This window comes from Crocodylus siamensis, chromosome 5, assembly GCF_052110815.1.
Source record: "Crocodylus siamensis isolate JL-2025a chromosome 5, ASM5211081v1, whole genome shotgun sequence".
In the NCBI taxonomy this organism is placed as follows: domain Eukaryota; kingdom Metazoa; phylum Chordata; order Crocodylia; family Crocodylidae; genus Crocodylus; species Crocodylus siamensis.
Genome location: NC_143399.1, coordinates 199,601,539 through 199,626,439, shown reverse-complemented (window position 1 = coordinate 199,626,439; position 24,901 = coordinate 199,601,539). Strand labels below are relative to the sequence as shown.

The following is a 24,901-nucleotide window of genomic DNA, read 5'->3' as shown; positions in this document are numbered from 1 at the left end:
GCGCCGATCGGTTCTGCATAGTCATGCGCGACACTGCTTGTAGCTGTTGGTCTACGAGGTCAAAACCCGTGGCCATATGATTTGCTAGTAACTCGACCTGCTCAGAAAGTTGGGCTAGTGCTATCCGGGCTTTGGCAATCGCGAGTCCCCAGAAAAAGAGACCCTCAAAACCCCAACTGAGTCCCTGGGCAAATTTTTCCCCGTGCGTTAAAGAACTCCATACCGGAGTACGAGATCTTTTATCTTGGTGTGACACGAGGGGACTCGGCAGGTGTGCCGTGGAGGCCTGTAGGGGCAGACAAAATAAAACCGAACTTAAAAAACACTGTACACCTGATAATGTAGCTGGTAGGGTGGTGTACAATCGCCCATCCGAGCATGCCCATACTAGTCCCAAAGGTGCCGGTGTACTCAATTCCGAGCACCTACCTGGGGCAGGAAAAGCATGCCTAGTCCGTTTCGGGGGGCCGGATGGTCTAATGGGTTGTTCCACACCATGGCACATAGCACTTGCTAACACGGCTCGTAATATGGGGTAATAAAAACTAAACCATGAATTGTTTCCCCTGGGGCCTGGCTGAGTCAGATCGATGTTTAATGATTCATTCCACACTACCAAGGGAGTAAGCCTTATGAGGGGTGAGAGGACGACCTCAGGGTCGGGAGTTTTCCTTCCCCTGGGAACGAGGGTGAAGTGCCAAGGTGGGATAATCGAGCGGGGGTCCCACTTTAACGACATGTCTGGCCGAGACCAGTCCTCACCGTCGGGGTTTATCCCCCATGGGATACCGGAACAAGCATACGGAGCTTCCCTTTCCCAGCACTCCTCGCGAGGGGGTTGAGTAATGAGCGAGAGTGTGCTGAGGTTAAATTCGCAGGGCCAAGTGTAACTGGTTGGAATATAGCCTCCTCCCTTCAAGGGGACAGAGATATTGATAACGTTCCCCTTACTTTCTGAGATTTTGGTCAACCAGGTTTCGATGTTAAACGGTACTGGATACGGGATGAGAACCGAATCCTCGACGGACAGAGGGATTTTTAGACACGCGGTCAATCCCTCACCATTCTTGTCGTCTCCCGTGGCATTAGCCCACAATGAGAGCAGGTACAGAACTGAATTTTGAGACCGCTCAGATTCTGTGATCGATACCGCAGATACAAAAGTAACATATTTACAACACATCAAAATCCAGTGTACTCCAAAGTCCTTTTGTCTTCTTGGCAGCTTTGTAGCCTTGTCTGATTTAAGTTGTCACTCTAATTTCCAGGCTCCCCTCAACTCCTCCGAGGAATGATCCGATAGCCTGAAATGACAAATATAAACAAAACAACAGAATGCGTCCTTTTTACCTATAGACCTATCTCTCCTGTACCTTCCAGCACTTAGTAAGGGACAAACAGTTGCCCCCTTGCTGGGAGGACAGGAACTGTCACTTTACATGGTATCGTTAGTATCGGTAATGTCCTGTGGTGAAATCGTTTCTGTATTAGAGCGTCTCGATAGCCAGTTGTGGTGGGTGAGTATTGTCCGTCCGCTATCTGTAAGGGTGACTAAGTAGGTGTTCGGATATCGCTCCGCGGATTGTATCACGCCGTGCAAAACTTTGGGATGGCGATGGTTATGGTCTGGAAGGGAGACCCACACTATCTCGTTGTCTGCAAATTTCTTCTCCCATGCTTCGACTGGTTTTTCCGTGGGTTGTTCCCACAAGGGTTTGGTTGCATTCAGATTGATTAAGATCTCATGATTGCGGACTGTCCAATTTCGATAACTCCCATTTCCCGTTACTCGGAGCGCTTCTTTATAAAGTCCTATGGCCCGTTCCACAACCCCATTGGGCTGGGGATGGTAAGGAAGATGATGATGCCATGTGATGTTATATGACCTAGCGAATTTTTCGACGGTGTTTGACATAAAAGGCGGCCCACCATCCGATTGTATTGTGGTGGGAACTTGCCACATCGCGAAGACGGTGGTTAAGGTTGTTGTAACTGCTGTGGCGTGGGACTTGCGAAGGGGTACGACGGTCATTAGTCGAGAGCCGAGATCGACAACGAGTAGCCCCTTATTTGGGATTGAGGCTCCGGGTAATGGCCCAAAAAGGTCGACTTGCCAGGTTTGACCTGGGTTGAAATGTTCTTTTGCGAGGGCTCCTTTCGTGCTCTTCGTCGGATGTACTTTCTTCTTTGCACAGGCTGCGCAGGCTTGGACTACGCGCCTCCAGTCACGATGTAGGCCATACTGTGGCTTCTCTGCTATGGTCTCACGCCATCGGGAGTAGCACGCCTTAGGGCCTGGATGACTCCATCGCTCGTGCAACCAAGTGAGGTAGGGGTCAATACAAACGGGCTCACTGGTATCGTCTAGAGTGAACACTTCATCGTTAGATACTAGTCATGGCATGGGTTCGCTCGCATCGTCTAGGGGGAGTACTTACTTCATCATTAGCTACTAGTTGTGGCATGGGTTCGCTCGCATCGTCTAGGGGGAGTACTTACTTCATCATTAGCTACTAGTCGTGGAATGGGTTCGCTCGTATCATCTAGGGGGAGTACTTCATCATTAGCTACTAGTCGTGGCATGGGTTCGCTCGTATCGTCTAGGGGGAGTACTTCATCATTAGCTACTAGTCGTGGCCTGGGTTCGCTTGTATCGTCTAGGGGGAATACTTCATCATTAGCTACTAGTCGTGGCAACTCATCGATTGTAGCGTGTACCGGGTCGGTGTCATTCCTATGGGAACGCGTGTGGCGGACTAGTGGTAAGATTGTGAACTGCGACAACAGTCGGTATGTGTCTTCCCAAATGTCAAGGTGTTCAGTCGGTTTAGTCGTGCCAGTTATTATCTCGTAGATGTAATGAGAATAGATAGCGATGATTGGAACTGGGAGAGTCACGTCGTGGTTTTCTAAGCAATGCTGTATAACTGCATGGAATCCCAAGAGTTCATTACGTTGGGCTGATTCACAGCCGGGTTGGATATCGTGTATGCAGCATGGATGACAATAAAAACCATACTTCCCGCCTTCACGGGTGGAACCATCTGATGCCATCCAAGCCAGCTGGGTTGTTCCGTACAATGTGAGGTGTAGTGTTGACTCAATGATCGGGGGCGGCGGCAGATCCTCATACTTCCATGCATTCCAATGGTATAAGTGATTTAATACTAAAGCACTCCATGTGGCTGGTTCTCCATGGAAACATGGATCGGGTCGGTCGTGAGCTAGGCGAGATATCAAAGTTGCTCCTACTGCCTGCAATCGCCCTTGTCCAATAGCGAGTGGTTCTGCCAGCTGAGCGGCTAGGAGGATTTTGCCTATGGCACCATACCTATGCTGGTTTGTGCGGATGGTACGATGAGCCAGAAATACTAAGTTTCCATCTGTATTCTTTACCGTGGTGAAAATGTGCTCTGTTGTAAATCCCACTGTGACAGTTAATGGCGAATCAAAATCAATCGCGTGAAGATTCGTTCCCCGAATAGATATTACCAGGTTGTGCAATGCCTTGTCATCCTTTGGGGTCCAGGGGGTTTGGCGCCTGGATTTCTCTCGAATTTGCCTTTGAATCCGAGCTATGACTGGGAGATGATCAGGAGTGATAAAATGTCGGACCCAATTCAATCTTCCCAGCAGGGATTGAAAGTCTACCTTCTTTGATAATTCTTTGTTTTCCCATAAATCAAAGGAGAGATCATCGTGGGCCACGCCTTTACGGATGTTACGAGTAAAGGTAGTCCCTAAGAACGTGATCTCACTCGTCGGGTGCAGTTGAGATTTTTCTTTATTTACGATCCATCCTTCAGCAGTTAAATGTTGGATGAGATCGTTCGTGGCTTGGGTTACTGCGGTTGTGTTCCTGCCCATGATGGCTATGTCATCGAGGTAAGCCCAGATTCGGATGGACTTTGCGATTTCATTGCTTTTGGTGAATCTGTCAAGGGTGTCGTTCATAGCACTGGTGGCTAAGGCTGGGGCATTTCGATAGCCCTGTGGACATACGTTCCAGTGAAACATTTTCCCTCTGATGCACATGTTGAGGATACCCTCAGAGTTGTCGATAGGTATGGAATAGAACGTGCCTTAGATCTATAGTTGTGCCCACCCAGTCATGGGCTTGATAATTGGCCATCTCATATAGGTTCTGTGGCAGCGTACTTGACGAAGGTTGGGTTAGTGCTACACAACGTCTATTGACCTCACGATAATCCACAAGGAGACGTATGGCATCCGGTCTTCCAGGCTTTGGTGTCCCCCAACCCGGGGAAAGGTAAGTGCTCGCCTGTATTCGCCTGATGGAGCCTTCACGGACCAAGTCGTCTAGCAAGGTGTCCAGAGGGTCCTGAAGATGCACCTTCGTTGGTATCGGAGTATACCGCCATAGGGAGTGGATTTTTAGCGAGGGTGTATGCCATTCTGGTCTAGGTACAGTCGTGATAGGTAGGACTTCTAGCACCTTATGCTTCAATTCCAAAGTGCAAATGCTGGGGATTCCTAAAATGTTTACGTTCCCGAGGACTGCATCCAGTCGTTTGGGATGGCCCTTTACGATAAATTTTACACGAGCTGTTGCGGTGGCAGCATTGAGGCCTTGAACCATCATTACCTTGTTGGTACGATGATGTGGGATCGACGGTTTGATGACGTTAGCCTGGGCCCCTGTATCTAATAGGAATCTTGCCGTAGTGGTGTCGTGCGGATCATCGGGGTTCTGTATCTCTATTGAGGCGTACAGTCGAGGATCGCTATCAAAGAGTTTCATGTGGTTCGTCGCTACCAATATCTTTCGTTTTCCATTTCGAGCTTCCATATCTCTTTCTCCAACCCTCTCCTGCACTCCTTCAGACAAAATATCATTGATTGCCTTAAGTTTCGTTTCATTTCCGTTCTGTTTCGCTTGCTCTCGTTTCGCTTCATTTCGTCGGTTGAGTTCACTTCGTTGAGTTTCGCTTCGTGTAGATTCGTTACGCTTTGGTTCGTTTCGTTCTGGGTTACGCCGTTTCAGCTCGGTTTGTCCGCTTAGTTTTGCTTCATCACGTTTTAGTTCGCTTCGTTTCAGTTCGTTAATCGTTTCCTCGTTTGAGTTCAGTTTAGGTTCGTTTCGCTTATGTTGGCTTTGTGTTACTTCGATTGTTGAGTCCGTTTGCCGCCTGGTTGGATCAGTCAAGCCATCGATCGCCAGACTTCCGCCGATGGCGATCACTCGTTTTTTGGCTTCTAGTTGTCTTCGTTGAAACCTAAGGTTTTTGTAAGGGCTCATTGTCCCTCATCTCCAAGGAGTTGTAGCTTCTCCTTGGAGAGGCCAGATCTTCCCAATAGAAACCCGAACATCGCTCTCTCTCTTGGTGTTCTCTGAGGAGGCGAGTAGGATGTTTGATATTTCGGTTTCGATGACAAAGGATTATGTATTTGATCCTTTCTCATGGTCAAGGGTACAGTCCGGGTCGGTTTCCTCTGGTGTGGTTTCGAATTTACCCATCGGGAATGGGTAGCGGGTTCTTCAGCAAGATACGCTTGCATGGGTCTTAATTCTTCATCAGAGATGGGGTAGGCATTCTTCGGTGGTTTTGGTTTCACCGCTCCTTGTAGCTGGTCTAATTGGCCCAAAACATGTATAACCGGACCATTGATGGAAGCGCTCAACAAGAGGCGGGCGGTGATGCTCTGGTTTCCGCCATAAATCTCTGTGGCAGCTTCTATAGCCTCAGACAGGCATGGCACGTCCCCTGGGGTGGTGGCGAATCTTTGTGGCCATGCTCCCTGCGCCTGAGCAGGCGTTAGGTTTAGTGCCTGTTGTGCTGGGTTCCAGAGTGCATAGGAAGCCCCCATGATCGCATAAACCATCGAGGTCGCACTGGCACGACCCGCTGCTCCTTCATGCCAGGTGTGGATTTTCCGCTGGAGGGCCTCCACAGCTAGGGCTGGCAAAGGTATTGGCCAGTGGTAGTTTGCCAGAACAGGGACTGGGTCAACTACCTTGGCTCTACTCCATGCGGAACTCCTAACTAGCTGCAGTGCCTCCTCTTGATTTACTGTTTCGCTTCCCGATTCAGCCACAAGACGATCTAGCCAGGTGATGGGTGTTTCATCGCTTCGTATCGATGTTTCTTTCTTGAGCTCGCTCATTTCTGGGCGGGTACGGGATCTTGTGGTTACGGTTACTCTCGTTCCCCCTTGAGGATCGGTTACCAGTTTTTGTATCGCAATGGGATACGCTGTTATTACATCCTCCTCATTGCTTAGGGTGAGCTGTTGTTTTCGTTGGTTTTCAGTTATATTAATTCTGCTTGCTTCGTTTCTTGTAATCGTGTGGTTCCTGGCTGGTTCATTTGTATTGGTTGCAATCATATCTGTCCGTTCTTCGCTTGTGGTTACACGGTTGCTTCTCGTTCCGGTTGTTGATACATTGTTGCATGTAGTTCCGTTTATCTCATTTGTATGGTTGCATGTCTCCCGTACGTCCTCTAGGTGGCGCTGGCTGACGTACGGGGGCGGTGATGTGATTGCAACAGGTGGTGCCTTTGCAGGAGGCGGGCCCCAGATGGGCGGAGTGGCAGGTGACGTTGCCGTGGGAGGAGGGCTCTTTGTGGGCGGAGTGGGCGGTGATGTAGGTGGGGGTTTTCGCGGGGTTTTTTCCGCGCTCTTAAGCTGGTCAGCGCCATCTTGTAATGGCCGCTCGCTTAAGTTTTTCGCTGCGGCTTCAGCAGCGATCCTCAGTTGTTTCCCCTGATCCACCAATTCCCCCAGTAATAACACATATTCCTGAAACAGGACCTTTATTATACAGCCCTTCTTCCATTTTTTGAAACCGATCCACTTGGTCTCGTTTCCGCCTTGTTCCAGGGCCTCACGGAGCTGGGTGATCAGCTCATGGCCCCTCGATCCGGCCGGGATGTTCGGGCAGCGGAATGGGCTTGGAAGGGGTTTCTTCCCACCTTCCACCACATATTTTATGCACCGAGCCAGCTCCTGAGCCGGGCTGAGGCTTGCCACGGCCGGAGATTTTCCGCGAGCCGGGGATGTGGTCCCGGTCTCCTCCCTCGGGCAATAAACGGCCCGGGAGTCTCGCAGTACGCAGCCCAGGGCTCCCGGACTGAGCCAGACGGCCCTCTTGCTCCCGCTTATCCCTTGGAGGGACAGATAGTCATTAATTGCGGCTGGTTAGTGGCCTGATGGAACGCCACATGGTTCCAAAGGTCCTCCGGTTCGGTGGTCGGACGGACCCCGCTGCGCCATGGGCAGCTCTCCATTAACTCAGACTCCATGCCTCCCGTGGATCCTGTTTGTGACGCCATGTCGCGATGAACCCGGCAGAGCTGGCAAGCCAAGCTCGGGGTTGTGGTCACGGTGGATTGGCCGGGTGGTGGCTATTGGCACAGACAGCTGGGATTAGCGGCTTTGGAGTCTGAGAAGTACCCAGGTGTAGTGGTTTAGTAAAGATGGTTTATTTTACTCACGCTTTGAAGCGGAGGCACACAGTTGCTTTCTTCTGTTACAGTGATAACGTACAAACAACAAAGGGGTCTGTTGGCCCACGAGGTTCAGTCCGAAGACCTAGTCCCAGGGCTGGTCAACAGCTCATTAATGGGTGTAACAAACAAACGAAACTGTAACGAGTCGCGTGACGCCAGTCCACAGCAGTGGACAATCGGGTGGTTGAATACGAAAGCCGAGGTCGGTAGCCAGAAGATGAGCCGTAAAGGTGTCAGGTTAGAAGGTTGAGCCGGGTTGTAGTCGAAGAAGAAGCCGAGTTCGATGGTCCGGAGCCGGGTTAAACAAAGTCCAAAGGGTGATCCAAAATCGTAAGCCGTTAGTTCGTTCAAGGGTAAGTCGGAAGCCAGGTGAGTATAAAAGCAAGTATCAACAGAGTCGAAGGAGGAGATCAATAGGCCCTGAAGCCTGACTCAGAGAACAGTCCCTGCAGCAGCAGCCTCTGTCTCTAGTCCACGCGATCTTTCCCACACACACCACACCGAGGGAGGGGCTCACAGAACTTTTATATCAATTTGGTAGCCAATCAACGTGCTCTCCGCAGAGAAATTTCTAGTCTGATTACCTCATGTCAGGTTCTGACTGAGCATGCTCTCAGTCAGGAGCTGACACAGTCTGAGCATGCATCTGTGGGGAAAGTAGGTCAACAATGATTGACAGCTCCGCAGGTCACCCGGGGGCAAGGACTGGGTGAGCCTTGGAAATTTCCACTCACAGCTTCAAACCACGCATGTCAGTTTAACCTCTTCTGTGCTGGCAGCATATACTCAAAGTTTTTCCATGACCGTGTGCAATAATTAACTGGGAAAACCACACAAAACTACAAAGAACACAAGTAGGAGGCATAATAATTAATTATATTATTAATAACAAACCGTAATATCAACAGTAACAGCAACCAAAGCCTTTAACTACAACACTAATCACTAAACAAGAATACAATCCAGAGGGCACCACAGCAATGTTCCTCTGTTCCTAATGCAACTGAGAGGCTGCAGCTACACTCCCTCCCACTCTGACCTTCTCAATCAGTAAGTGTCCCAACAGGGTTTGGCCTCCCAGGGCTCTCCCTGTGCTCACAGATGCACAGATGAGCATAAGGGAATTCACCCATCAAGCTCACTCCATACATCCACTCCCAGCTGGGCAAAGGCCTTTGGCCACCTCAGACCCAACACACCACAATTATTACATCTACCCTTCCCAGAAGGGGGGAGGGGGGGTCACTTGCTTACAACTCACACCTGTGCCCACACAGACACTGTGGACGAGATCAGTCGCAACCCTAGGCTCCCACTTGAACAGATGCAGCATACAAAGGGACAGGATACATAGGCAATGGACACTATGAAGGTGTGTGTTCCTTGTCTTCATGAGTTTTCTGGTTTTCTTAAACTGCCACACGTCAATGAACCCTTCAGCCAATCAATTCTTGGTGCACTCAGCACACTATTGTGCTCATGGCCCTTTCAGCCTCTGTACCCAACACCAAAGTACCAAGTGAAATAGTTACTTAATTTTGCCTCATAAGCTTTTCATGCACTTTATCTCTCTGCAAACACACAGTACTAATCACTGCACACAACGTATCTTTTCCTGTCGGCATAATACTCATCCACCTAGAGCACATTTATGCATAGGATGTTCATAAGTTCAAGATGACCATAACCTTCCCTTGTGCAAATGCATTGGGTCATCAAGTGTACCAATAACATACAGTTAACCAACACACAATCCCCTGTATCCCAGGTGGGGACAGTTGCAGTCAATGTGCCACTTAAAAGCCTACCCATTCCTGTTATGGCTGCTGAAGGCGTATGTTAGACGCCTCATCCCTAGCTAAGTTGTATTTAATAAGGCCTGCTGCCAGGTGACTGTCGAGTGCACCTTTGGGTGTCTCAAGACTCACTGGTGTTGCCTATCCTGCTTGTGTGCCATCCAGGAGACCATAAGCCTCATGGTCCCAGCCATCTGCATTCTCCACAACGTGTGACACCTGGAGGGAAGAGTGTTGGGATGCATGGCTTGCCAAGACACAGTGCCAGGACAAGGATATGGTCCAGCAAGTGGCATGTCAGTGGCACCTGTGGTGTCCCTGGCAAGGAGAAGCCTGGGAAGGACCATCCCTCAATGAGCAGTTCATCAAGGGACAGCGAGTCTGGGATGCCCTGGCACAACATCTGCTGACCCTCCCCCAGGACCAGGGAGCTAAGGCTGCTATGGGGAGCCGGGCCCTCCATACTGCACCCAGCACCATATACCGTCTGCAGCAAGGGGCATAGACAAAGCCCTAATGGGATGCAAGCCCAAAGGCTAAATCAAGTCAGTCTTTGCAGGTTAGTCAAAGCTGCAGGGATTAAACTAAGAGAGGTTATCAGACATTTACTTTTGATTCAGGAAATTCAGCCACATGCCTGCACTGGCTCAAGCCACAAGCCAGGGGGCACTAGACCAACCTCTTAACTGTACACAGAGGGGATTAGCTGCCCCAGCTCTCACCCACTTTCACCATGCATGCCTCTGCCTCACTCTGTCTATCAGTTTCTCCACCCTCAGCCCTCTTTAACCCTTTTGGTCACTCCACATCTGTCAATCTTCCATTCAACCAATCACTCAGGCAGGAAGGGTGTCAATCACAGCAGTCGCTCCACTGACCAATCTGGGGGTCAGTTACCTCAGGTAAGTACTTAGTACCATACCCAAGACTGGCAAATTTTCCCACCACAAGTGGATTACATAACATAGGGCTGACTGCACATGCCCATATACTCAAACGTGGGTCATTGAGTCTACAGAGTCATGAATTTAACACTCAACACAAGAGTGTTCAACATAGCTGTTCATTCAGTATACCTGTGCCTGTTGATAGCCAGCAAGTTCAACCTGTGTTCAACCTTGATAGCCAACAAGGCACAAATAGTTCTGAATATCTGTCTTTAAAATAAAAAGTGAGTGAAAAATGTGAAACAAGGGTGGGCTGGTTAATTCCGTTTCATCTTGGCACCAGCACACAGCCCTGGTCTTAATTAGGGGTAATAAGAGTGGAAGGGGAAGCGTCTTGTTGGACTGGGAGAGGAAGTTTCTGCAGACTGGGGAGGTGTCTTCAATTGGAGACAGGGAATGGAGAGGAGGCATCCTTGCTGGCTTCAAATACAGGGGGAAGGGGAGGCCTCTGATAAATGCTGTCAGAGCGACTACTTTTTGTAACACGCCTTCTTCTACTGGGCCATTCACTCCTCCTTTTCCCTTCTAGAAAACATTCAAACTACTATTCTGGTTCCTGCATTGTATTAGGTACTCAGTGGGAAGGAGGGCAATCTTTCTCTTTTCTAGAGCTGCACTTATTTCCAGCTATTCTGAACTGTTCCACTAGGTTGCACTATTGTGTTTTAAGTGGCACACAACAGTTTTTAACCTGCGTACTCTGCTCATTTGTCTTTTTTTTTTCATCAGAACCCCCTTTCTATTAACTCTTCTCTTTACAAAAAGGAGTTGTAATCAATAGGTTGTGTCCAATACAGGCTCCCAAGGAACCTCTTCACCTGCAATAATATATCAGATTGGTTTCATGTCTAGTTGGATGGGAGCTAAGAGTTTTAACTGTGACACGGGGTAGGATGCAAAATGAATTTGTGCTGTTTATAAGGAAGCAGCTGGCAAAACTGTTGCAGGGAATGAAAATGATATGAATATTGAGGTGGGGGTTTCGGAGGATCCTGTTGCAGGGCAGGTGGGTTCTAACAGGGGAAAATAGTCCAGCTAGAAGAAAGTGAATGCAGGATTTTTTGGAACAGTTTCTGGAAGCTGGTGGGAGGAGCTTAAGTCTGGGATAAATACAGTGTTCATTACTTTCTGAATACAAACACAACTTCTGAAGAGTTTGGTGCCCTAGGAGAACTTGTAGATTATATGAGTGATGCCGATACCACAAAAACAGATACTGAACAAGAGGATTTGGGAGGTAGATTCAGGACTGTGTTGTTTTTTGGGTGGCAGAGCAGGAATGGATTCATATAAAGCTGCTAATGTGACCCAAAAATCAGCCAAACTATCACTAGAGTCCTATCAAGCAGTATGAGGAGGTCTTGAAATCAGGTTCCACATGGATGGGCAAGGATTTTATCTTGTTCATGAAGGAAGACGGCACCATGACTTCCTGACCTGCATCTCCCATAAGAAAGAAGGCATTGATGAGAAAATGGTTCCTCTGCCCGTGTGCAATTGGTAGACCACTTGGAGGCTGAGGGGTGTGTATTGTGGGGTCTGGCCTTAGTTGGCACATGGCAAACTGCACTTCCAAGCCATCTTGGTACAGCCCTAAAGCAGCTTATAGGGCAGGTGAGGGGACTTTGGCATACCTTGCATGGAGTAACAAGTAGACCTAGTGATATGTGAGCTTGACTGCTCCTCCCTGTGGACACAGGGTGTGGTGCGAGTCAGAGAGCAGGCTCCTTGGACTACTGGAGAGGGGGGGAAGCAAGGCATTCTGGGATCCAGGAGGACTGGAGCGTTCTGTGTATTTCCAGCAGTGCTACCTGTAGCTCTCCAGAACACTGCATTGATGAGAAGTTCCTATCTGAAAGGGGTACTATTTTGTGGCCGCTGTTTTCGTGGCATAGACAGGCTGCATGCAGATTCGTAGATGTAGGGTCGGAGGGGACCTGAGCCGATCAAGTCCGACCCCCTTCAGATGCAGTCCACAGTTAGAGCAGAGGGTGTGGATATTTCTGCTGTCATTTCAGAGGAAAAGCCCCAGCCTAGTCCTCTGGTCATGCTTTCATAACAGAAATCCAGTTTAGGAAGGTTCATGAATTGCCTGACAACAAGGTTCAGGGGATTTCGGCTCTTTTCAAAAAGCGGGTGGTTAAATGGTCTCAACCTGAACCCACACTTGGATTCTTGTACCAACAGCCGTTGCTTCCTTTGGGGGAATTAAAGGCAGATAGAGGCCAGAGACGCAAGGTCGCCGGTTTTAGTAGAAAAGCATCAATATACAGTAATGCCAGGAACCAACACTTGATTCTTTTAGCCTTCTACCACCACGTCCCTCCTACTCTCTTAATACATTGTCAAGTACTCCATGAACTCTTTAAAAATCAAACCTGAAAAATTCCTAACACCTCCATCTCCCATATGGCTAGTCCCTGAACCTGGAGTACTTGATGATATCTTTGGGGACTTTTACACGTGCTCTGAGGGTGGGGGGTGGGATGGCCCTTTAACTAGAGCGGCTCTAATTAAAGCACTCCTGCGTCTTGTATATCAGCATCCCTGCACTTAAAAATGGTGGTGGGGGTGCTTGAACTAAAGCGCATTTGACAAACTTTAGGTCAAGTGCCCTCACCACCCTTTTTAAGCATGGGGACACTGAGACATGAGATGCAGGAGGCTGCTGGAGCACAGTAATTGCCACGCTCCAGCTCACTCAATTAATCGAGTCAGCTCCAACACGCTGGAATTGCAGTGGGTCAGAGCAGCTCTGACACTCATATATAGGTGCACTTCCCTTAAAAAATCATGCTCTCCCTGAACTCTCTCCCTTTTTCAGGAGGAGCAAGTTCATAACATCCATCTCCACTGGCCTCTGGTCTTTCCCGGAGCACTGTTGCAGTGTTTTCTCCTCATTCCTCTTGTTAGCTCTTCCGAGGGACTGAACAGCAGATTATAATTCCTGCATTTCCACAGGAGGCTGATAATGCCACCTCCTTCTCCGGTTTGTCACAACCCCACAAATCTTGTGCTCCCAGTTTAACAAGCTACACGGTGGAACAGGGGGATGGTTATTGCCTTCCAGAGGTGTAACTAGGCATTTGAGTGCCCTGGCCAGAGATGCTGTTGGGTGCTCCCTGCCTCCTTCCATCAGGCCTATCATTCACTCATGTTGCAATAATTATTTCCTCATTGAAAAAGACTTACTGGCATTGGAACAGTCAAATCATCTTACGTCCACAAATGTTTGCGCACGCTTTGTACTCAACAATGACATGTACAAAATAATCAGTTTCTCAATGTAAGGAAAATTGCTACAATCACAAGAACGTGCCAGTTACCTGGAAACAAAAAGGACGCAAACTACGATTTGAAATCACAGCCGAAGGACATGAAATACAAGAAGAAGTGTTGTACCAGGACAGTGGTTTTCAACCGTTTTTCACTTGCAAACCCTTAAAAAATGTTGAGTGGAGGTGCGGACCCCTTTTGGAAATCTATTGCGTGTAGAGTGAACATAAGGAGATGATTACTGACAAACTGTCACATTAAAAATAAAAAGAATATCTACAATAATAATAATAATACCGTTTTGTGAACTCACTATTTTCTCATCAGTTCTAACGTGACAGGTGAACAAAAGCACACGAAAGTTTGGTAGGAAAGGTGACAATTTCAGTCTTAGATCTTCAACGTTCAGTTTGCTTCGGTATTTCATTTATATTGATGCCAAGGCTGAAAACCCACTTTCACGCATATACAAGGTGCTGAACAGCATCGAGAGTCTTATGGCCTTATTTGTTAAATCAGGGAACTCCTTTTTTTATTATTATTTTCAACCAGAATTGGGCAAGAAGTTCCTGCCTGAATTCAGTTTTCAGTCCCCTGTCACAGGAGAGCTGGAGTAATTCCTCCTCATCTTTAGCTGCGAATCAGGACCTAGAGTTGCAGTCTGCTACAAAGGGGTTGCATATCCACTTATTCTCATTGCCCGTTTCAGGAAGGTACTGGAAAATAATTGCAGAATCGTATGTGTAATTTAGTTCAGTGATTACTGATTGTTTTTTTCAGTTCTGCTTGGCTAGGAGAATCTTTCCCATTTTTTATTTCTAGGAGCACATGATGAAACATGTCCATCCTATCATTTGAAACATGTTTGGTTCACAGAGAGTGGGGGGTTGCTGGTATTTTTTGGGAATGCATCAATTTGGTCAGCTTGCTCAAAGCGATTGTGCCCTCTGCCCTGTAAAGCCAGCTTCAAAGCATTCAGTGCATCGAATATATTTGCCAGATATGCAACACCAAGCAAGCCATGTGTTGTTCTTGAAATCTGGCAAGTGAGCTTTTCCTTCAAGAAAAGCTGCCAACTTACTTTTGAGTTCGTATAGGTGAGACAACACTTTGCCACTGGACAGCCCACGAACCCCAGCACGGTAAAGCTGATGGACACGCTCACTGCCCATTTCCTGACGAAAAGCGTGAAAGCCTCATGAATTCTTGACACTTTGTTCGATGCGATTCACAGTTTTAACAACATCTTTCAGCGTTTCGTGGAGCTCAGGTACCACGTCTTGAGCTGCTAACGCCTGCCTCTGCAGGGAACAGCGGTTCCACGTTGAACTGGGTGCTTTTGAAAGCATTATTTTGAACAACTATTGAACGTTTCTCCATCATTGAAGTGTCCCCATCTGTTGTAACACCAACACACTTAGCTCAGCTCAATCCCACCAACTCCAAGCAGTTATCCAGTGCAACAAATATATCATCATCAGTAGTAAAAGTAGGCAAATCTGCACTAAAAAAGTACCATTCTTGAAAATCACCTTCCCATAAATGCTGCATATAAACCAGCAAGATAACACAGGTTGATACATCTGTAGATTCATCTAAATGTAAAGCAAAACAGTTGCTTACTATAAGACAATCAGTTGTTTGCAGTTTGTCGCCTTCTGAGATCTCCCATGCTCTTTTCCATATTGCATCATTGAAAAGAGGGATTGTTTTTAATCTTTTCACAGCTGACTCTCCCACATTTAGGTGCACATCTCAATATCTGGAGGTAAAAACTCCTCTGCCATAGTGCAAGTTTTTTTTACACTTTGCAATGCAGTGTGCAGCGAAGTAAGAGGCACACAACGCTTGCTCCTGGACAGTATGTATATGTTCAAGTCTTTTTTTTGTGACATTTCCAAATCTTTGCATTTTCGTTTTAAAAAAATCAAGAGGCTTGTCTGTGTAGCTAGGGTGCTTTGTCCAAATGCCTACGTATCTTAGGTTTTAGGCTTTCATTTGCCAACAGTTCACTGCAGATGACACACTGCAGCCTGTGTTCACCCTCTTTGGTCCTCAATAAATGAAGATCCAAACTTCAAGTAAGTGCAATCGTATCTACGATTGATGTTCTTCTCAGGTCCTCATGACTTTGTAGTATCAGTGGTACCTGCGATTGCGACAGGCCAGTTAAAAAACATGTCCCTCTCACGGACTAAAGACTCACTTTTTGTGATTAGTGCGAAAACTCTTTCCCCATAATTCTTAGTGCCTTTATATCAATACTGTAATGTTGCATTTGATTGGCTAATCAGTGGCACATGCACATTTTCATAACTCCTATTAGCAGAGATCCTGCTTTTTTCTGTTTAAAAATTGCAAATTCTCAGGTCCAGATTTGAGGCCAAACGGGGGCCTGCAAAAGCAGTTTCTCGCAAAGGGAGAGCATTGGTCTTCAATAAGTGTGTCCTTGGCATTTGTTATCATATACTCTGTAATTAAACCCAAATTCTGGCACGTTTTTCGCCCCAGTTTTGCCATAGTATTCCCTATGGCCATTACAAAAGTTATTAGTTCAAACTGATCCTTAACTTTTGCCTTTAGTTCATGTACTCCTTTGGTGGGAATCTTCTCCCCATTATAAGCTCTTAGTTTTACATTTTTACCCTTGATCCAGTTTGGTTTTTGTTTTAACTTATTAACAATTAGTTCTGGAAGCACATTTGCCTGTGTTCATTTTGTAGTTAATGACCCTTCCACTAGTTTCCAGAGCAACAGTCCCATCATCTCCTGCCTCTACAGCCACAGTCCCCACAAAGAAGTCCTCCTCTGTGCTTTCATCAGTGTTGGCATGATTTACTGCATTGGTTTGCATGCTTTGACATCTTCTCTGTGTTTGCTGTTCCTGGTTGCAGCCTCTGGCAAAATGGTTATATTGCTTGTGTGCATCACACCATTTTCCTAGTGCAGGGCATTGCCTGTTTGAGTACTTGATTCCACATTTCTTGCAATTTAGTGCTCTTCAGGGCCGGAAACGGGCATGGGCGAACAGGGTGGGCACCCAGGGCCCGGACAGAAATGGGGCCCCAAAATGGTAATTTTTATTACGATCCTTATCTCTGGCAAAGGGGGGCCTGATACTAAAAGTTTGCCCAGAGCTGGCAGGAGTCTAGGCATGGTGCTGGTACTCTCTCACCTGTAACCTCAACCCTGGGGCTATCTGTGAATCTTCCTGCTCTCTTGCTTGCTTTCTGCTTTCTCCTTGTTTGTCTTCTTGCTTGCTGTTTACTTGGTCGACTGTAGCTGTTTCTGTGTTTCCTTCCATTATTTGTAGTGAATGTAGAGTAACTTCTGTGGCCTGGCGCACTCGCACTGCTTTGTTTAAGGTCAAATTCACATCCTCCAAGAGTTTTTTCTCCAGTTCCTATTACAAACCGACCCTTATGACAGACTCAGTTAGCTGCCTGAAGTTGCAGTCCTGGCTCATCAGCTTCAGGTCTGTTAGGAATTCCTCAAAGGATTCACCCTATTTTTGCACTCTTTTATGAAACTCTTATCTCTCAAATGTGTCACTTGGCCTTGGGATGCAGTACTCTGCAAATGTATGCAACATGGTCACATAGCTTTTCATCCTGGTTTAGCTGCATGCTATTAAAGACATAAATCAACAGCCTATATTCGGGAATATGGCCACTTTCTGCTCATCTTCCTTCGCTGCATATCCTGTTGGTTGTGTGTTGAAGTCAAAACTTCTTTCAATTTTTTTTTTTCCATAATGCAGCAGCTTTACACCTGAGAGTTGCAGCTCCTTGGAGGTTTTCAGATGCCCGATCTCTTCAGCAGCTTCTTATTTTCCCCTTCACTTCTTTGTACCCCGCTCCTGGTACCATGTAATGATGCATGATGTTAAAGAAGTACACCTTCTTGATGAAAGCAAATCACATTTATCATCTCCATGAAAAGACTCTAGCAGTGTTTTGCAGACAACTCTTTACACCAAACAGCAGCTCTCTGCACTCTCAATCTGCCAGTTGTACTTAAAACGTGCTCTTATGTATCAGTTTTCAGTAATGATTCTCTTAAAGAGACAGCGTACTAGTCCCACCATGGGCACCCACACTCAGAGAAGATGCGTGTTTTTCTAAAGCACTGTGCACGCTCTTTCTGCAACATATATGCTTGCCAGCACCACCCAAAGACCCTGTCGTTTTGTTGTTGCAGTAATCATGATATTTCAAAATCAGATTGGGAATGTTCTCCTCCCTTCGGCTTCCCTAGCATGTACGAGCTCTCAGTGCTGGGTTTCGTGTTCACGAACCCCAAAGCACCAGCTCTGGAGTTGTGCGTGCTTGTTAATACGCATGATGCTGTCAGGATTTGGTGACGTGTTTACATCTGAGGAAACATGCAGTCATTTCTTTTTACTGTGTCTTTCTCCTCTGGGTTTTTGGCGTTCTGATCTTCAGGCTGAGCATTTCTGGTTTTGTGTTAGTGCTGTTAGCGGCCTTCAGTCTGATGTCCATCCCTCTGGTGTTTTTAATGGAGTGGCATTGGGAAATACAAACTTTACAGCTCAGTTTTAGGTGTAACCCAGGTACACTGAGGGTGTGGCCTCCCAGCCAAATGGAGAGGAAGTGGTGACAGGCTCGGAGGAGGGACGTCACCACCCTACATTGAAATCCCTCCGTTTCCTTACAGAGACAACCCCACGAGTGTACACTTCACTATATACAGTTTTATTATTACAAAAATAATTAAAATATTTGCATGCCAGAAATAATTGAATACCGGATATTACAAAATAACTTTCATAATCTCCAAGTCAAGAAATGAGTTACCCGACCCAGCGAATCCAATAATCTTCACCCCACCAGGTAAAACCCAGTACTTAAAAATGTGTACACAACTGACCCAAAGATTTCTTCAAGCTCTCAAACCCATCAACATCACAGTTAACAACACTAAAATAAGAAGAACAGTATTATGCACCGTGACAAGCCCAAGGGTCTCGCACCCTCCCAGGGATCTTCAGGAGCTCGGGACTGTCCCCCACTGGGGCAGTTTGTCCCCAAATTTTCTCGCTCCGATCTTCCTTCTTCAGCTTCCCTACTGTGTCTCCCCCACGCCTGGCACACTGCTCCTTATATGCACCTCAGGGGTGAAGTATTGCAGTGACTGTAATTGCTTTGATTGTTTATATTGTTATTTTTCTTTTTATATAATGAAATGTTTAATCATTAAAATAAAGTTAATCTTGTTAGGATTTACTTTCTATAATAATTTGATCAGTCATTCTTAGTATTCTGGAATTGACCATTTAGTTTAAATTTCTTATTGCTTAGCATAAATATGTTGGACGCATTGATTTGAGACATAGTTGACCTATTGGTCTCATGACTTTAGAACTTAAATTTAGTATAAGGAAAATGCTTGTGTAAGGGTTTGTGGTATGTCTGGCGTATGTGGAAAGAGGTAACAGAAGAGTGAATGGTGTATGTATGTGACAATGTGCAAGAAGACAGTCCTCTTGCAGCAGGTGAAAATAGCCTTTTGTGGTTAAAGGCTGCAGCGACGTCGAGTCAGCAGTTAAGGATTACCAAATACTAGATCATGCTTCAACCTGATGGCTGAAGACTGCAAGCAATGACCCCCCTGAAGATTGCAGACCACAAAGCCAGAAGATCATGTCCTACCAATGCCAAACTGCCAACAGGACAAAGAGGATGACCTTCACATCTGGCTCAGCAGAATCCTTAGGCTTGTATGCACAGCTATCACTATAAAGAATGAACACAAAGACAAGGCTTTGGGTGTTTCCACCTGCAAGAAGGAGTTTTGGGCATATCCAACGAGATCTGACTCCATCCCTCGTGGTTGGTCTGGCCAGGCACCAGACCGACCTGAGCAACTTTAAAACTTGGTAACACCTTAACCACTGCAGGACTGTTTAACTATCTGTGTGTGTGTGTCCTCGTCTCTCTTGTATGAACGAACAAATGAGTATGCATGGGAATGAGTGAAGCAAATAACCTTAGTGTGCTTTATTCTTTTCATTTTATGTTTTATGCCAATAAATGCAGCATTGTGCCTTATCCCCTGATAAGATTCCTACTTGTTTTTAATTCACGCTGTACAGACCCTGTGTGCACAACAGGGGCTCCACCCCCGAAATTCTCTGGACCTGGCAGGGCTCAGTCTCAAACCAGGTCCGGACTGCTCCTTGCCACTCCCCCTTCAGGTAAAGGGCTGGCCTTGCTTACGCTGGCTTGCTTCTGATTGGTGGATGGGCTCCACCAATCGAAATTGCAGAATTCAAGCCCAGGACTCATCCAGAGCTCAAAAGGTAAGTCTGCTACACAGGCATTTGCTTTTCACAAACTAATACGAAAACTTAACTTCATGAACAGGCTACAACTCTGAAAAAAGCCCTATGCTTGCAAAAGCCCCCTGCAAAGCAGAATTCCCCAACCACACAGCCCAAATTAGATATTACCAGAGAGATACCAGATACCCCAGAGACAGAAGAGCACATACTCCAAATGCAAAACTAATGTATTGCCACAGGGTAAAGACATGGATGTATACATTTGTTCTGATTTTCCATTTTGGGATGAGACTTTGGGGAACCAGTTACAGCCAGCATTATGACTTAATACACAGTCTTTTCATCAGCACAGCTACAGATGGCTTACAGTTAAATGCGTCCATAGTTTAAATGAATGTTTTACCTTGCCATGCTTACTTTCCCATTAGATAGGTCTGATATAACAAAGACTAATAGACAAGTGCTCACTGCGCACGTGATGTGCAAGCACTAAGTTGTTGCAGTGACAAGGAAATCCTCCACCATCACACACGTCTCCACTCCAGTGTCAGCCTTGGCTTGGGTTGTGTCCCTTTTGGGGTATGCAGTCCTCACACCCCCGTCTTCCAGGCTGCCGCACAGTCAGGACGTCAGACCTCACTAGGTCCCACTGACATACTGGTCTGTGCCCCCAGATTCACCGTGTGCCACCCTACGGCTGATACCTTGTCCTCTGCCACCCCTTGTGTGTAGTGCGTGGCTGGGGGAAGGGGAAAGGGGAGAGAAAAAACATTTCAGCCTCCACACCTGTCTGAAGCCCAAGTTACTCCCACTTCTTCTGGTGGTGCTGGCTGGGATCTCCCAAGATACAACAGACAGAGCTCCATCCTTTGGCCGCTGACTGGGGGAAGGGGGACTGAAGCAATTCCAGGTCAATTTTTCTCATTCATTCTATATTTCATTCCAGTTTTGAACCCCTTAGTTCCAGCTGTGTTCAATATTTTCCACTTAATGGGAAATTTAAGTTTCTGTTAACTCACATGCTAAGCCATGGCTAGAACTTGAGCACATTTGAGTTGTTATAAGGGCTCTTTTGATGCTATATTAACAAAATAGTTGGGTCTTTTAACCTTGCATTCAAACAAATGGTGCCTATTTTAATGCTCTCAGTCATGTGGACTAGGCAAACAGCTGTGCTTTGGCATCATAATTGATTTGAGTGGCAGTGCCAGCTTTAATCGCTAGCTCAATCTGCTTTAAACTTACAGGAGTTTATACTATTCTTATTTAAAGCTTAACCTTGGGTTATTCTCCATCAATTAGGAATCAAAGTTGAGTACTAATCTGTCAAGCTGAGAAATTTTGACACGGGCACAATATGCAGCACTGTGCTAAAATGATGTGAATCAGGAAGAGGTTACTTTTTCAGAGCAGGCAGCATTTAGTCAAGTTTGAATTTCTCTTGGAGAGTCAACTACCCAAAGTCTTGAACAGTGTTGAAGGACTCGCATGGCAGAGCGTAGTCTTCAGAGGTAGTCTCCCAGGAAGTCAAAACAAAAGGAGCACCGTCACCTCCACTTTAAGAAATGGAGTTTTTTCAACTGGAAATAAATGCATAACTGATCATTCAACACCAGCATCATTGCAACCTGAAGCAGGTTTGTGTACGTGCATTCACAGGATAGCGCCAAGTTCCCATAGTTAAAATTCCCTTATTTTGACTTTGTTTAGATTTTAAAATAAGATGTCTACCCAAGCCTGTAGGCACCCTAACGCATGCAGTTATGAAAGATGTGCAATTAAATTCACTTGCGGCATTGTTATAACCATTAATAGCACACGTTCTCTGTCAAACTAGCGCCTACTTCCTCACCTACTGGGATGAAATAAGAAAGTGAAGTTTAAGATGCATGCCTTATGTTTTGGAAACACTTAATATTCTTAGTATCGCCTACTAGCATGCTGTGCGCCACAACATAAGTGACATGCTCATGAGTGTGAAATGCCATAGGAAAACCCACCTCGAAACAGATGTGGGATCTGAATAGGCTGGAGCAGTGGAACCTGGTAGCAAAGAAGGATGATAGGAAGTATATATGGTTGTGAAGTGCAACCATATTTATCATGAGGAGTTCCAACTTCCATCATTCAGCTGCCTTGGTAAGTGGATGCATGAGCTCCTGCTTCAGTGGCTCTTCCTCTGGAGGCGCACAAAATCCCATGAGATTCTAGACTACTTTGTTATAAAGTCCCTCTTTCTTCAGAAAAAAGTGTATCCCTACTGCTTTCCACTCAGTCCTTGTCTTTCTCCATATGCCCTCTGTTTACTCCTTCTGGATTTTCCCCTCCAATGCAAATTTCTTCTCAACTTTTGGGTGCATCATTTAATTCCTGGTGACAGCTAGCCAACTTGCTGTCTCTCTTACTTTACTGTCATTTCTGATGTCACCAAACAAGAATTCTGGCTGACTCTTCATTCAGAAAAGGATCGGTTCCAAATTCATTCTTCCAACCCTGCACAGCCTTAATCTTTGACCTGTTGAAGTTTACTGTGGTGGATAGAAAACTGGCTGGATCGTTGGGCTCGGGGTAGTAGTCAATGGCCTGATGTCTAGTTTGCAACCTGGTATCAAATGGAGTGCCCCAGGGGGCAGTCCTGGGGCCAGTTTTGTTCAATATCTTCATCAATGACCTAGAAGACGGGATGGAGTGGAACTTCAGCAAGTTTGTAGATGACACCAAGCTAGCTGGGGAGTAGTAAATATGCTGGAGGGTATGGCTAGGATTCATAGAGATGTCAGCCGATTGGAGGATTGGACCAAAAGAAATCTCATGAGGCTCGATAAGGACAAGTGCAAAGTCCTGCACTTAGGATGGAAAAACCCCATGCACCAGTACAGGCTGGGGGCTGCCTGGCTGGGCAGCAGCTCTGCAGAAAAGGACCTGGGGGTTACAGTGGACAATAAGCTGAATATGAGCCAACAATGTGCCGTTATTGTGAGCAAAGCTAATGGCATACTGGGCTTCATTAGTAGGAGCATTGCCAGCAGATCAAGGAAAGCAAGTCTTCCCCTCTATTCAGTACCAGTGAGGCCACATCTGGAGTACTGTGTCCAGTTTTGGGCCCCCACTACAGAAAGGGAGTGGACAAGTTGGAGAGAGTCCAGCAGAGGGCAACAAAATGGTGAGTGGGCTGGGGCACATGACTTATGAGGAAAGGTTGAAGGAGCTGGGTTTATTTAGTCTGGCTGGAGAAAAGAAGAATGAGAGGGGATTGAATAGCAGCCTTCAACTCCCTGCAGGGGGGCTGCGAAGAGGATGGAGCTGGGCTGTTCTCAGTGGTGGCAGATGGCAGAACAAGCAGCAATGCGCTCAAGTTGCAGCAAGGGGAAGCTTAGGCTATGTATTAGGGAAAACTTTCTCACTAGGAAGGTTGTAAAGCACTGAAACAGGTGGAATCTCCTTCCTTGCATGTGATTAAGACCCAGGTAGATAAAACCTTGGCTGGGATGATCTAGTTGGGGCTGGTCCTGCTTTGAGCAGGGAGTTGGACTAGATGTGACCTCCTGCGGTCCCTCCCCACCCTCATTTTATACGATTCTATGAACCCCAGTCTGCAGATGCTTTGGTATTTCCGAAGTGAGCTCTCCTTCAGTTTGACATGAGTCTGGTCATGCCATTTGTGCCACTTTTACAGGAGGTGATAGAGCCACTCCTTCCAGTTCCCTGCCATCGTCCCCTTGTTCTACATTTCCTTGGCATCTTTCTTCCAGTGTGCCGTAACTATCTTACCTGTATTGCTCCAATTTCCAGCCAAGGAAGACCACCACAGGGTAGGCCATCTGAGCAGCTATTCTTTGTCCTGGGCTAACACTGTGCCCTATGTCAGTTTAGGTTAATAATCTGAGAAGGCTATTGCAGCCCTTTAGGTATACAGGGACACATTGTCAAAGGCACAGTTAAGTCACGGTTTCATAACCTATTTAGAAGGAACCCTTCCATAACTTCTGCAAACTGAGCGGCACTATTTTATTAAAGTACTTATTTCCTGGCAGAGCGGCCAGACATTGGAGGTGAGGGAGTGGCCAAGCAGGGGCGAGCATGAGCTTGCCATTATCTGCTTATCTCCTCATACACTTCAGAGGATCTACATCACCCGAGCTGAGAATCACTGAGTTAAGTACTCATGTTCCATTGGAAACACATGGGACCTGGATATCTTATTTCCATTTGTAGCCTTTGAAAAATTTCCCGTTATCTGAAACTATATCCTTCAAGGTGCAACAGAAGCAAAATATATAGCATAAATAGAAGTCCAGGGTATTTGTACTTGATATAATGATACATACAGGATGTATACATTATCTAACATTTTCACTTAGATCCCACTGAAAGTGGCAATTGCATTAAAAAAAAAAAATGGGTACAATTGACCTATTGACCACAAGTGTCTGTTAAATTTATTCTTTAATGCTGACCTTGTAAGTCCTATAACTGTTTTGCTTTTAATGAAGATAGAGCATGATCCTGAAAACCCAGCAATAGCAAAGGGATTCACATTTCCAAGGGAAAATAAAGGAACAGCATGGACATGGTTTTCCTTAACTGGGGAATGTGTGCAGACTGCTTTACAAACAATCATTGGTAGTAATTGTACCTTGTCTCTTCCTTCCTCTGCACCAACCGGTAGCTTATAACCACTTTCATTTAGTATTCTCCCCGTGTTTCCCCAGCCGTCCACCCCCCCAGTTCAACAAAGCTTGCTATTAGCTGTGACATGTTAGGCTGCAGTAATGGAAGTGATGCATCAAAATCCCAGCAAGCACCTTTCTTACTAAAAAATGTATATAAAAAGGGTTCATTAAGTGTTTCACTTGCATAGGTTTGAGACTTCCCTGCAGACAATTAATGTAGCCAACATACAGGGAGAAATTATTTTCTTCCCATAGCAGGGTAAACTCAATGTAGGAGTAAGTGGGATACAAATATGCTAGCCCATCAATCTCACGTTCTGTTAACCAGTGTGACTGATTCATGGGGTAGCAATAAAGCTTACATAGCTGCTTTTTGTATTTTAGATACAAAATAAAAATACTTTCCCCAAACTTGACCTTGATGGTTGGAAAC

General features: G+C 46.3%; 1 protein-coding gene across 1 annotated transcript; it reads right to left on the bottom strand.

Moving 5' to 3' along the window:
* Positions 1 to 207: 207 nt before the first annotated feature.
* On the bottom strand, positions 208 to 4,591 carry LOC149865130 (uncharacterized). The gene is made up of 3 exons (XM_090049821.1): positions 2,671 to 4,591; positions 1,959 to 2,065; positions 208 to 286 (listed from the first exon to the last, which is right to left on the bottom strand). The coding sequence occupies exons 1-3, from the start codon at positions 4,033 to 4,035 to the stop codon at positions 208 to 210; spliced, it is 1,551 nt and encodes a 516-aa protein (XP_089905947.1). The 5' UTR covers positions 4,036 to 4,591.
* Between the last annotated feature and the right edge of the window lie 20,310 nt (positions 4,592 to 24,901).

What these genes read in the sequence shown, in the direction of transcription:
- LOC149865130 (XM_090049821.1), bottom strand. Translation starts at nt 4,035, where the DNA reads ATGTGCATCAGAGGGAAAATGTTTCACTGGAACGTATGTCCACAGGGC. An exon ending in GACTAGTAGCTAATGATGAA is followed by an intron (nt 2,066 to 2,670) that starts GTATTCCCCCTA and finishes ATCCCAAATAAG; the next exon opens with GGGCTACTCGTTGTCGATCT. An exon ending in ACCACCGTCTTCGCGATGTG is followed by an intron (nt 287 to 1,958) that starts GCAAGTTCCCAC and finishes CTGCCCCTACAG; the next exon opens with GCCTCCACGGCACACCTGCC.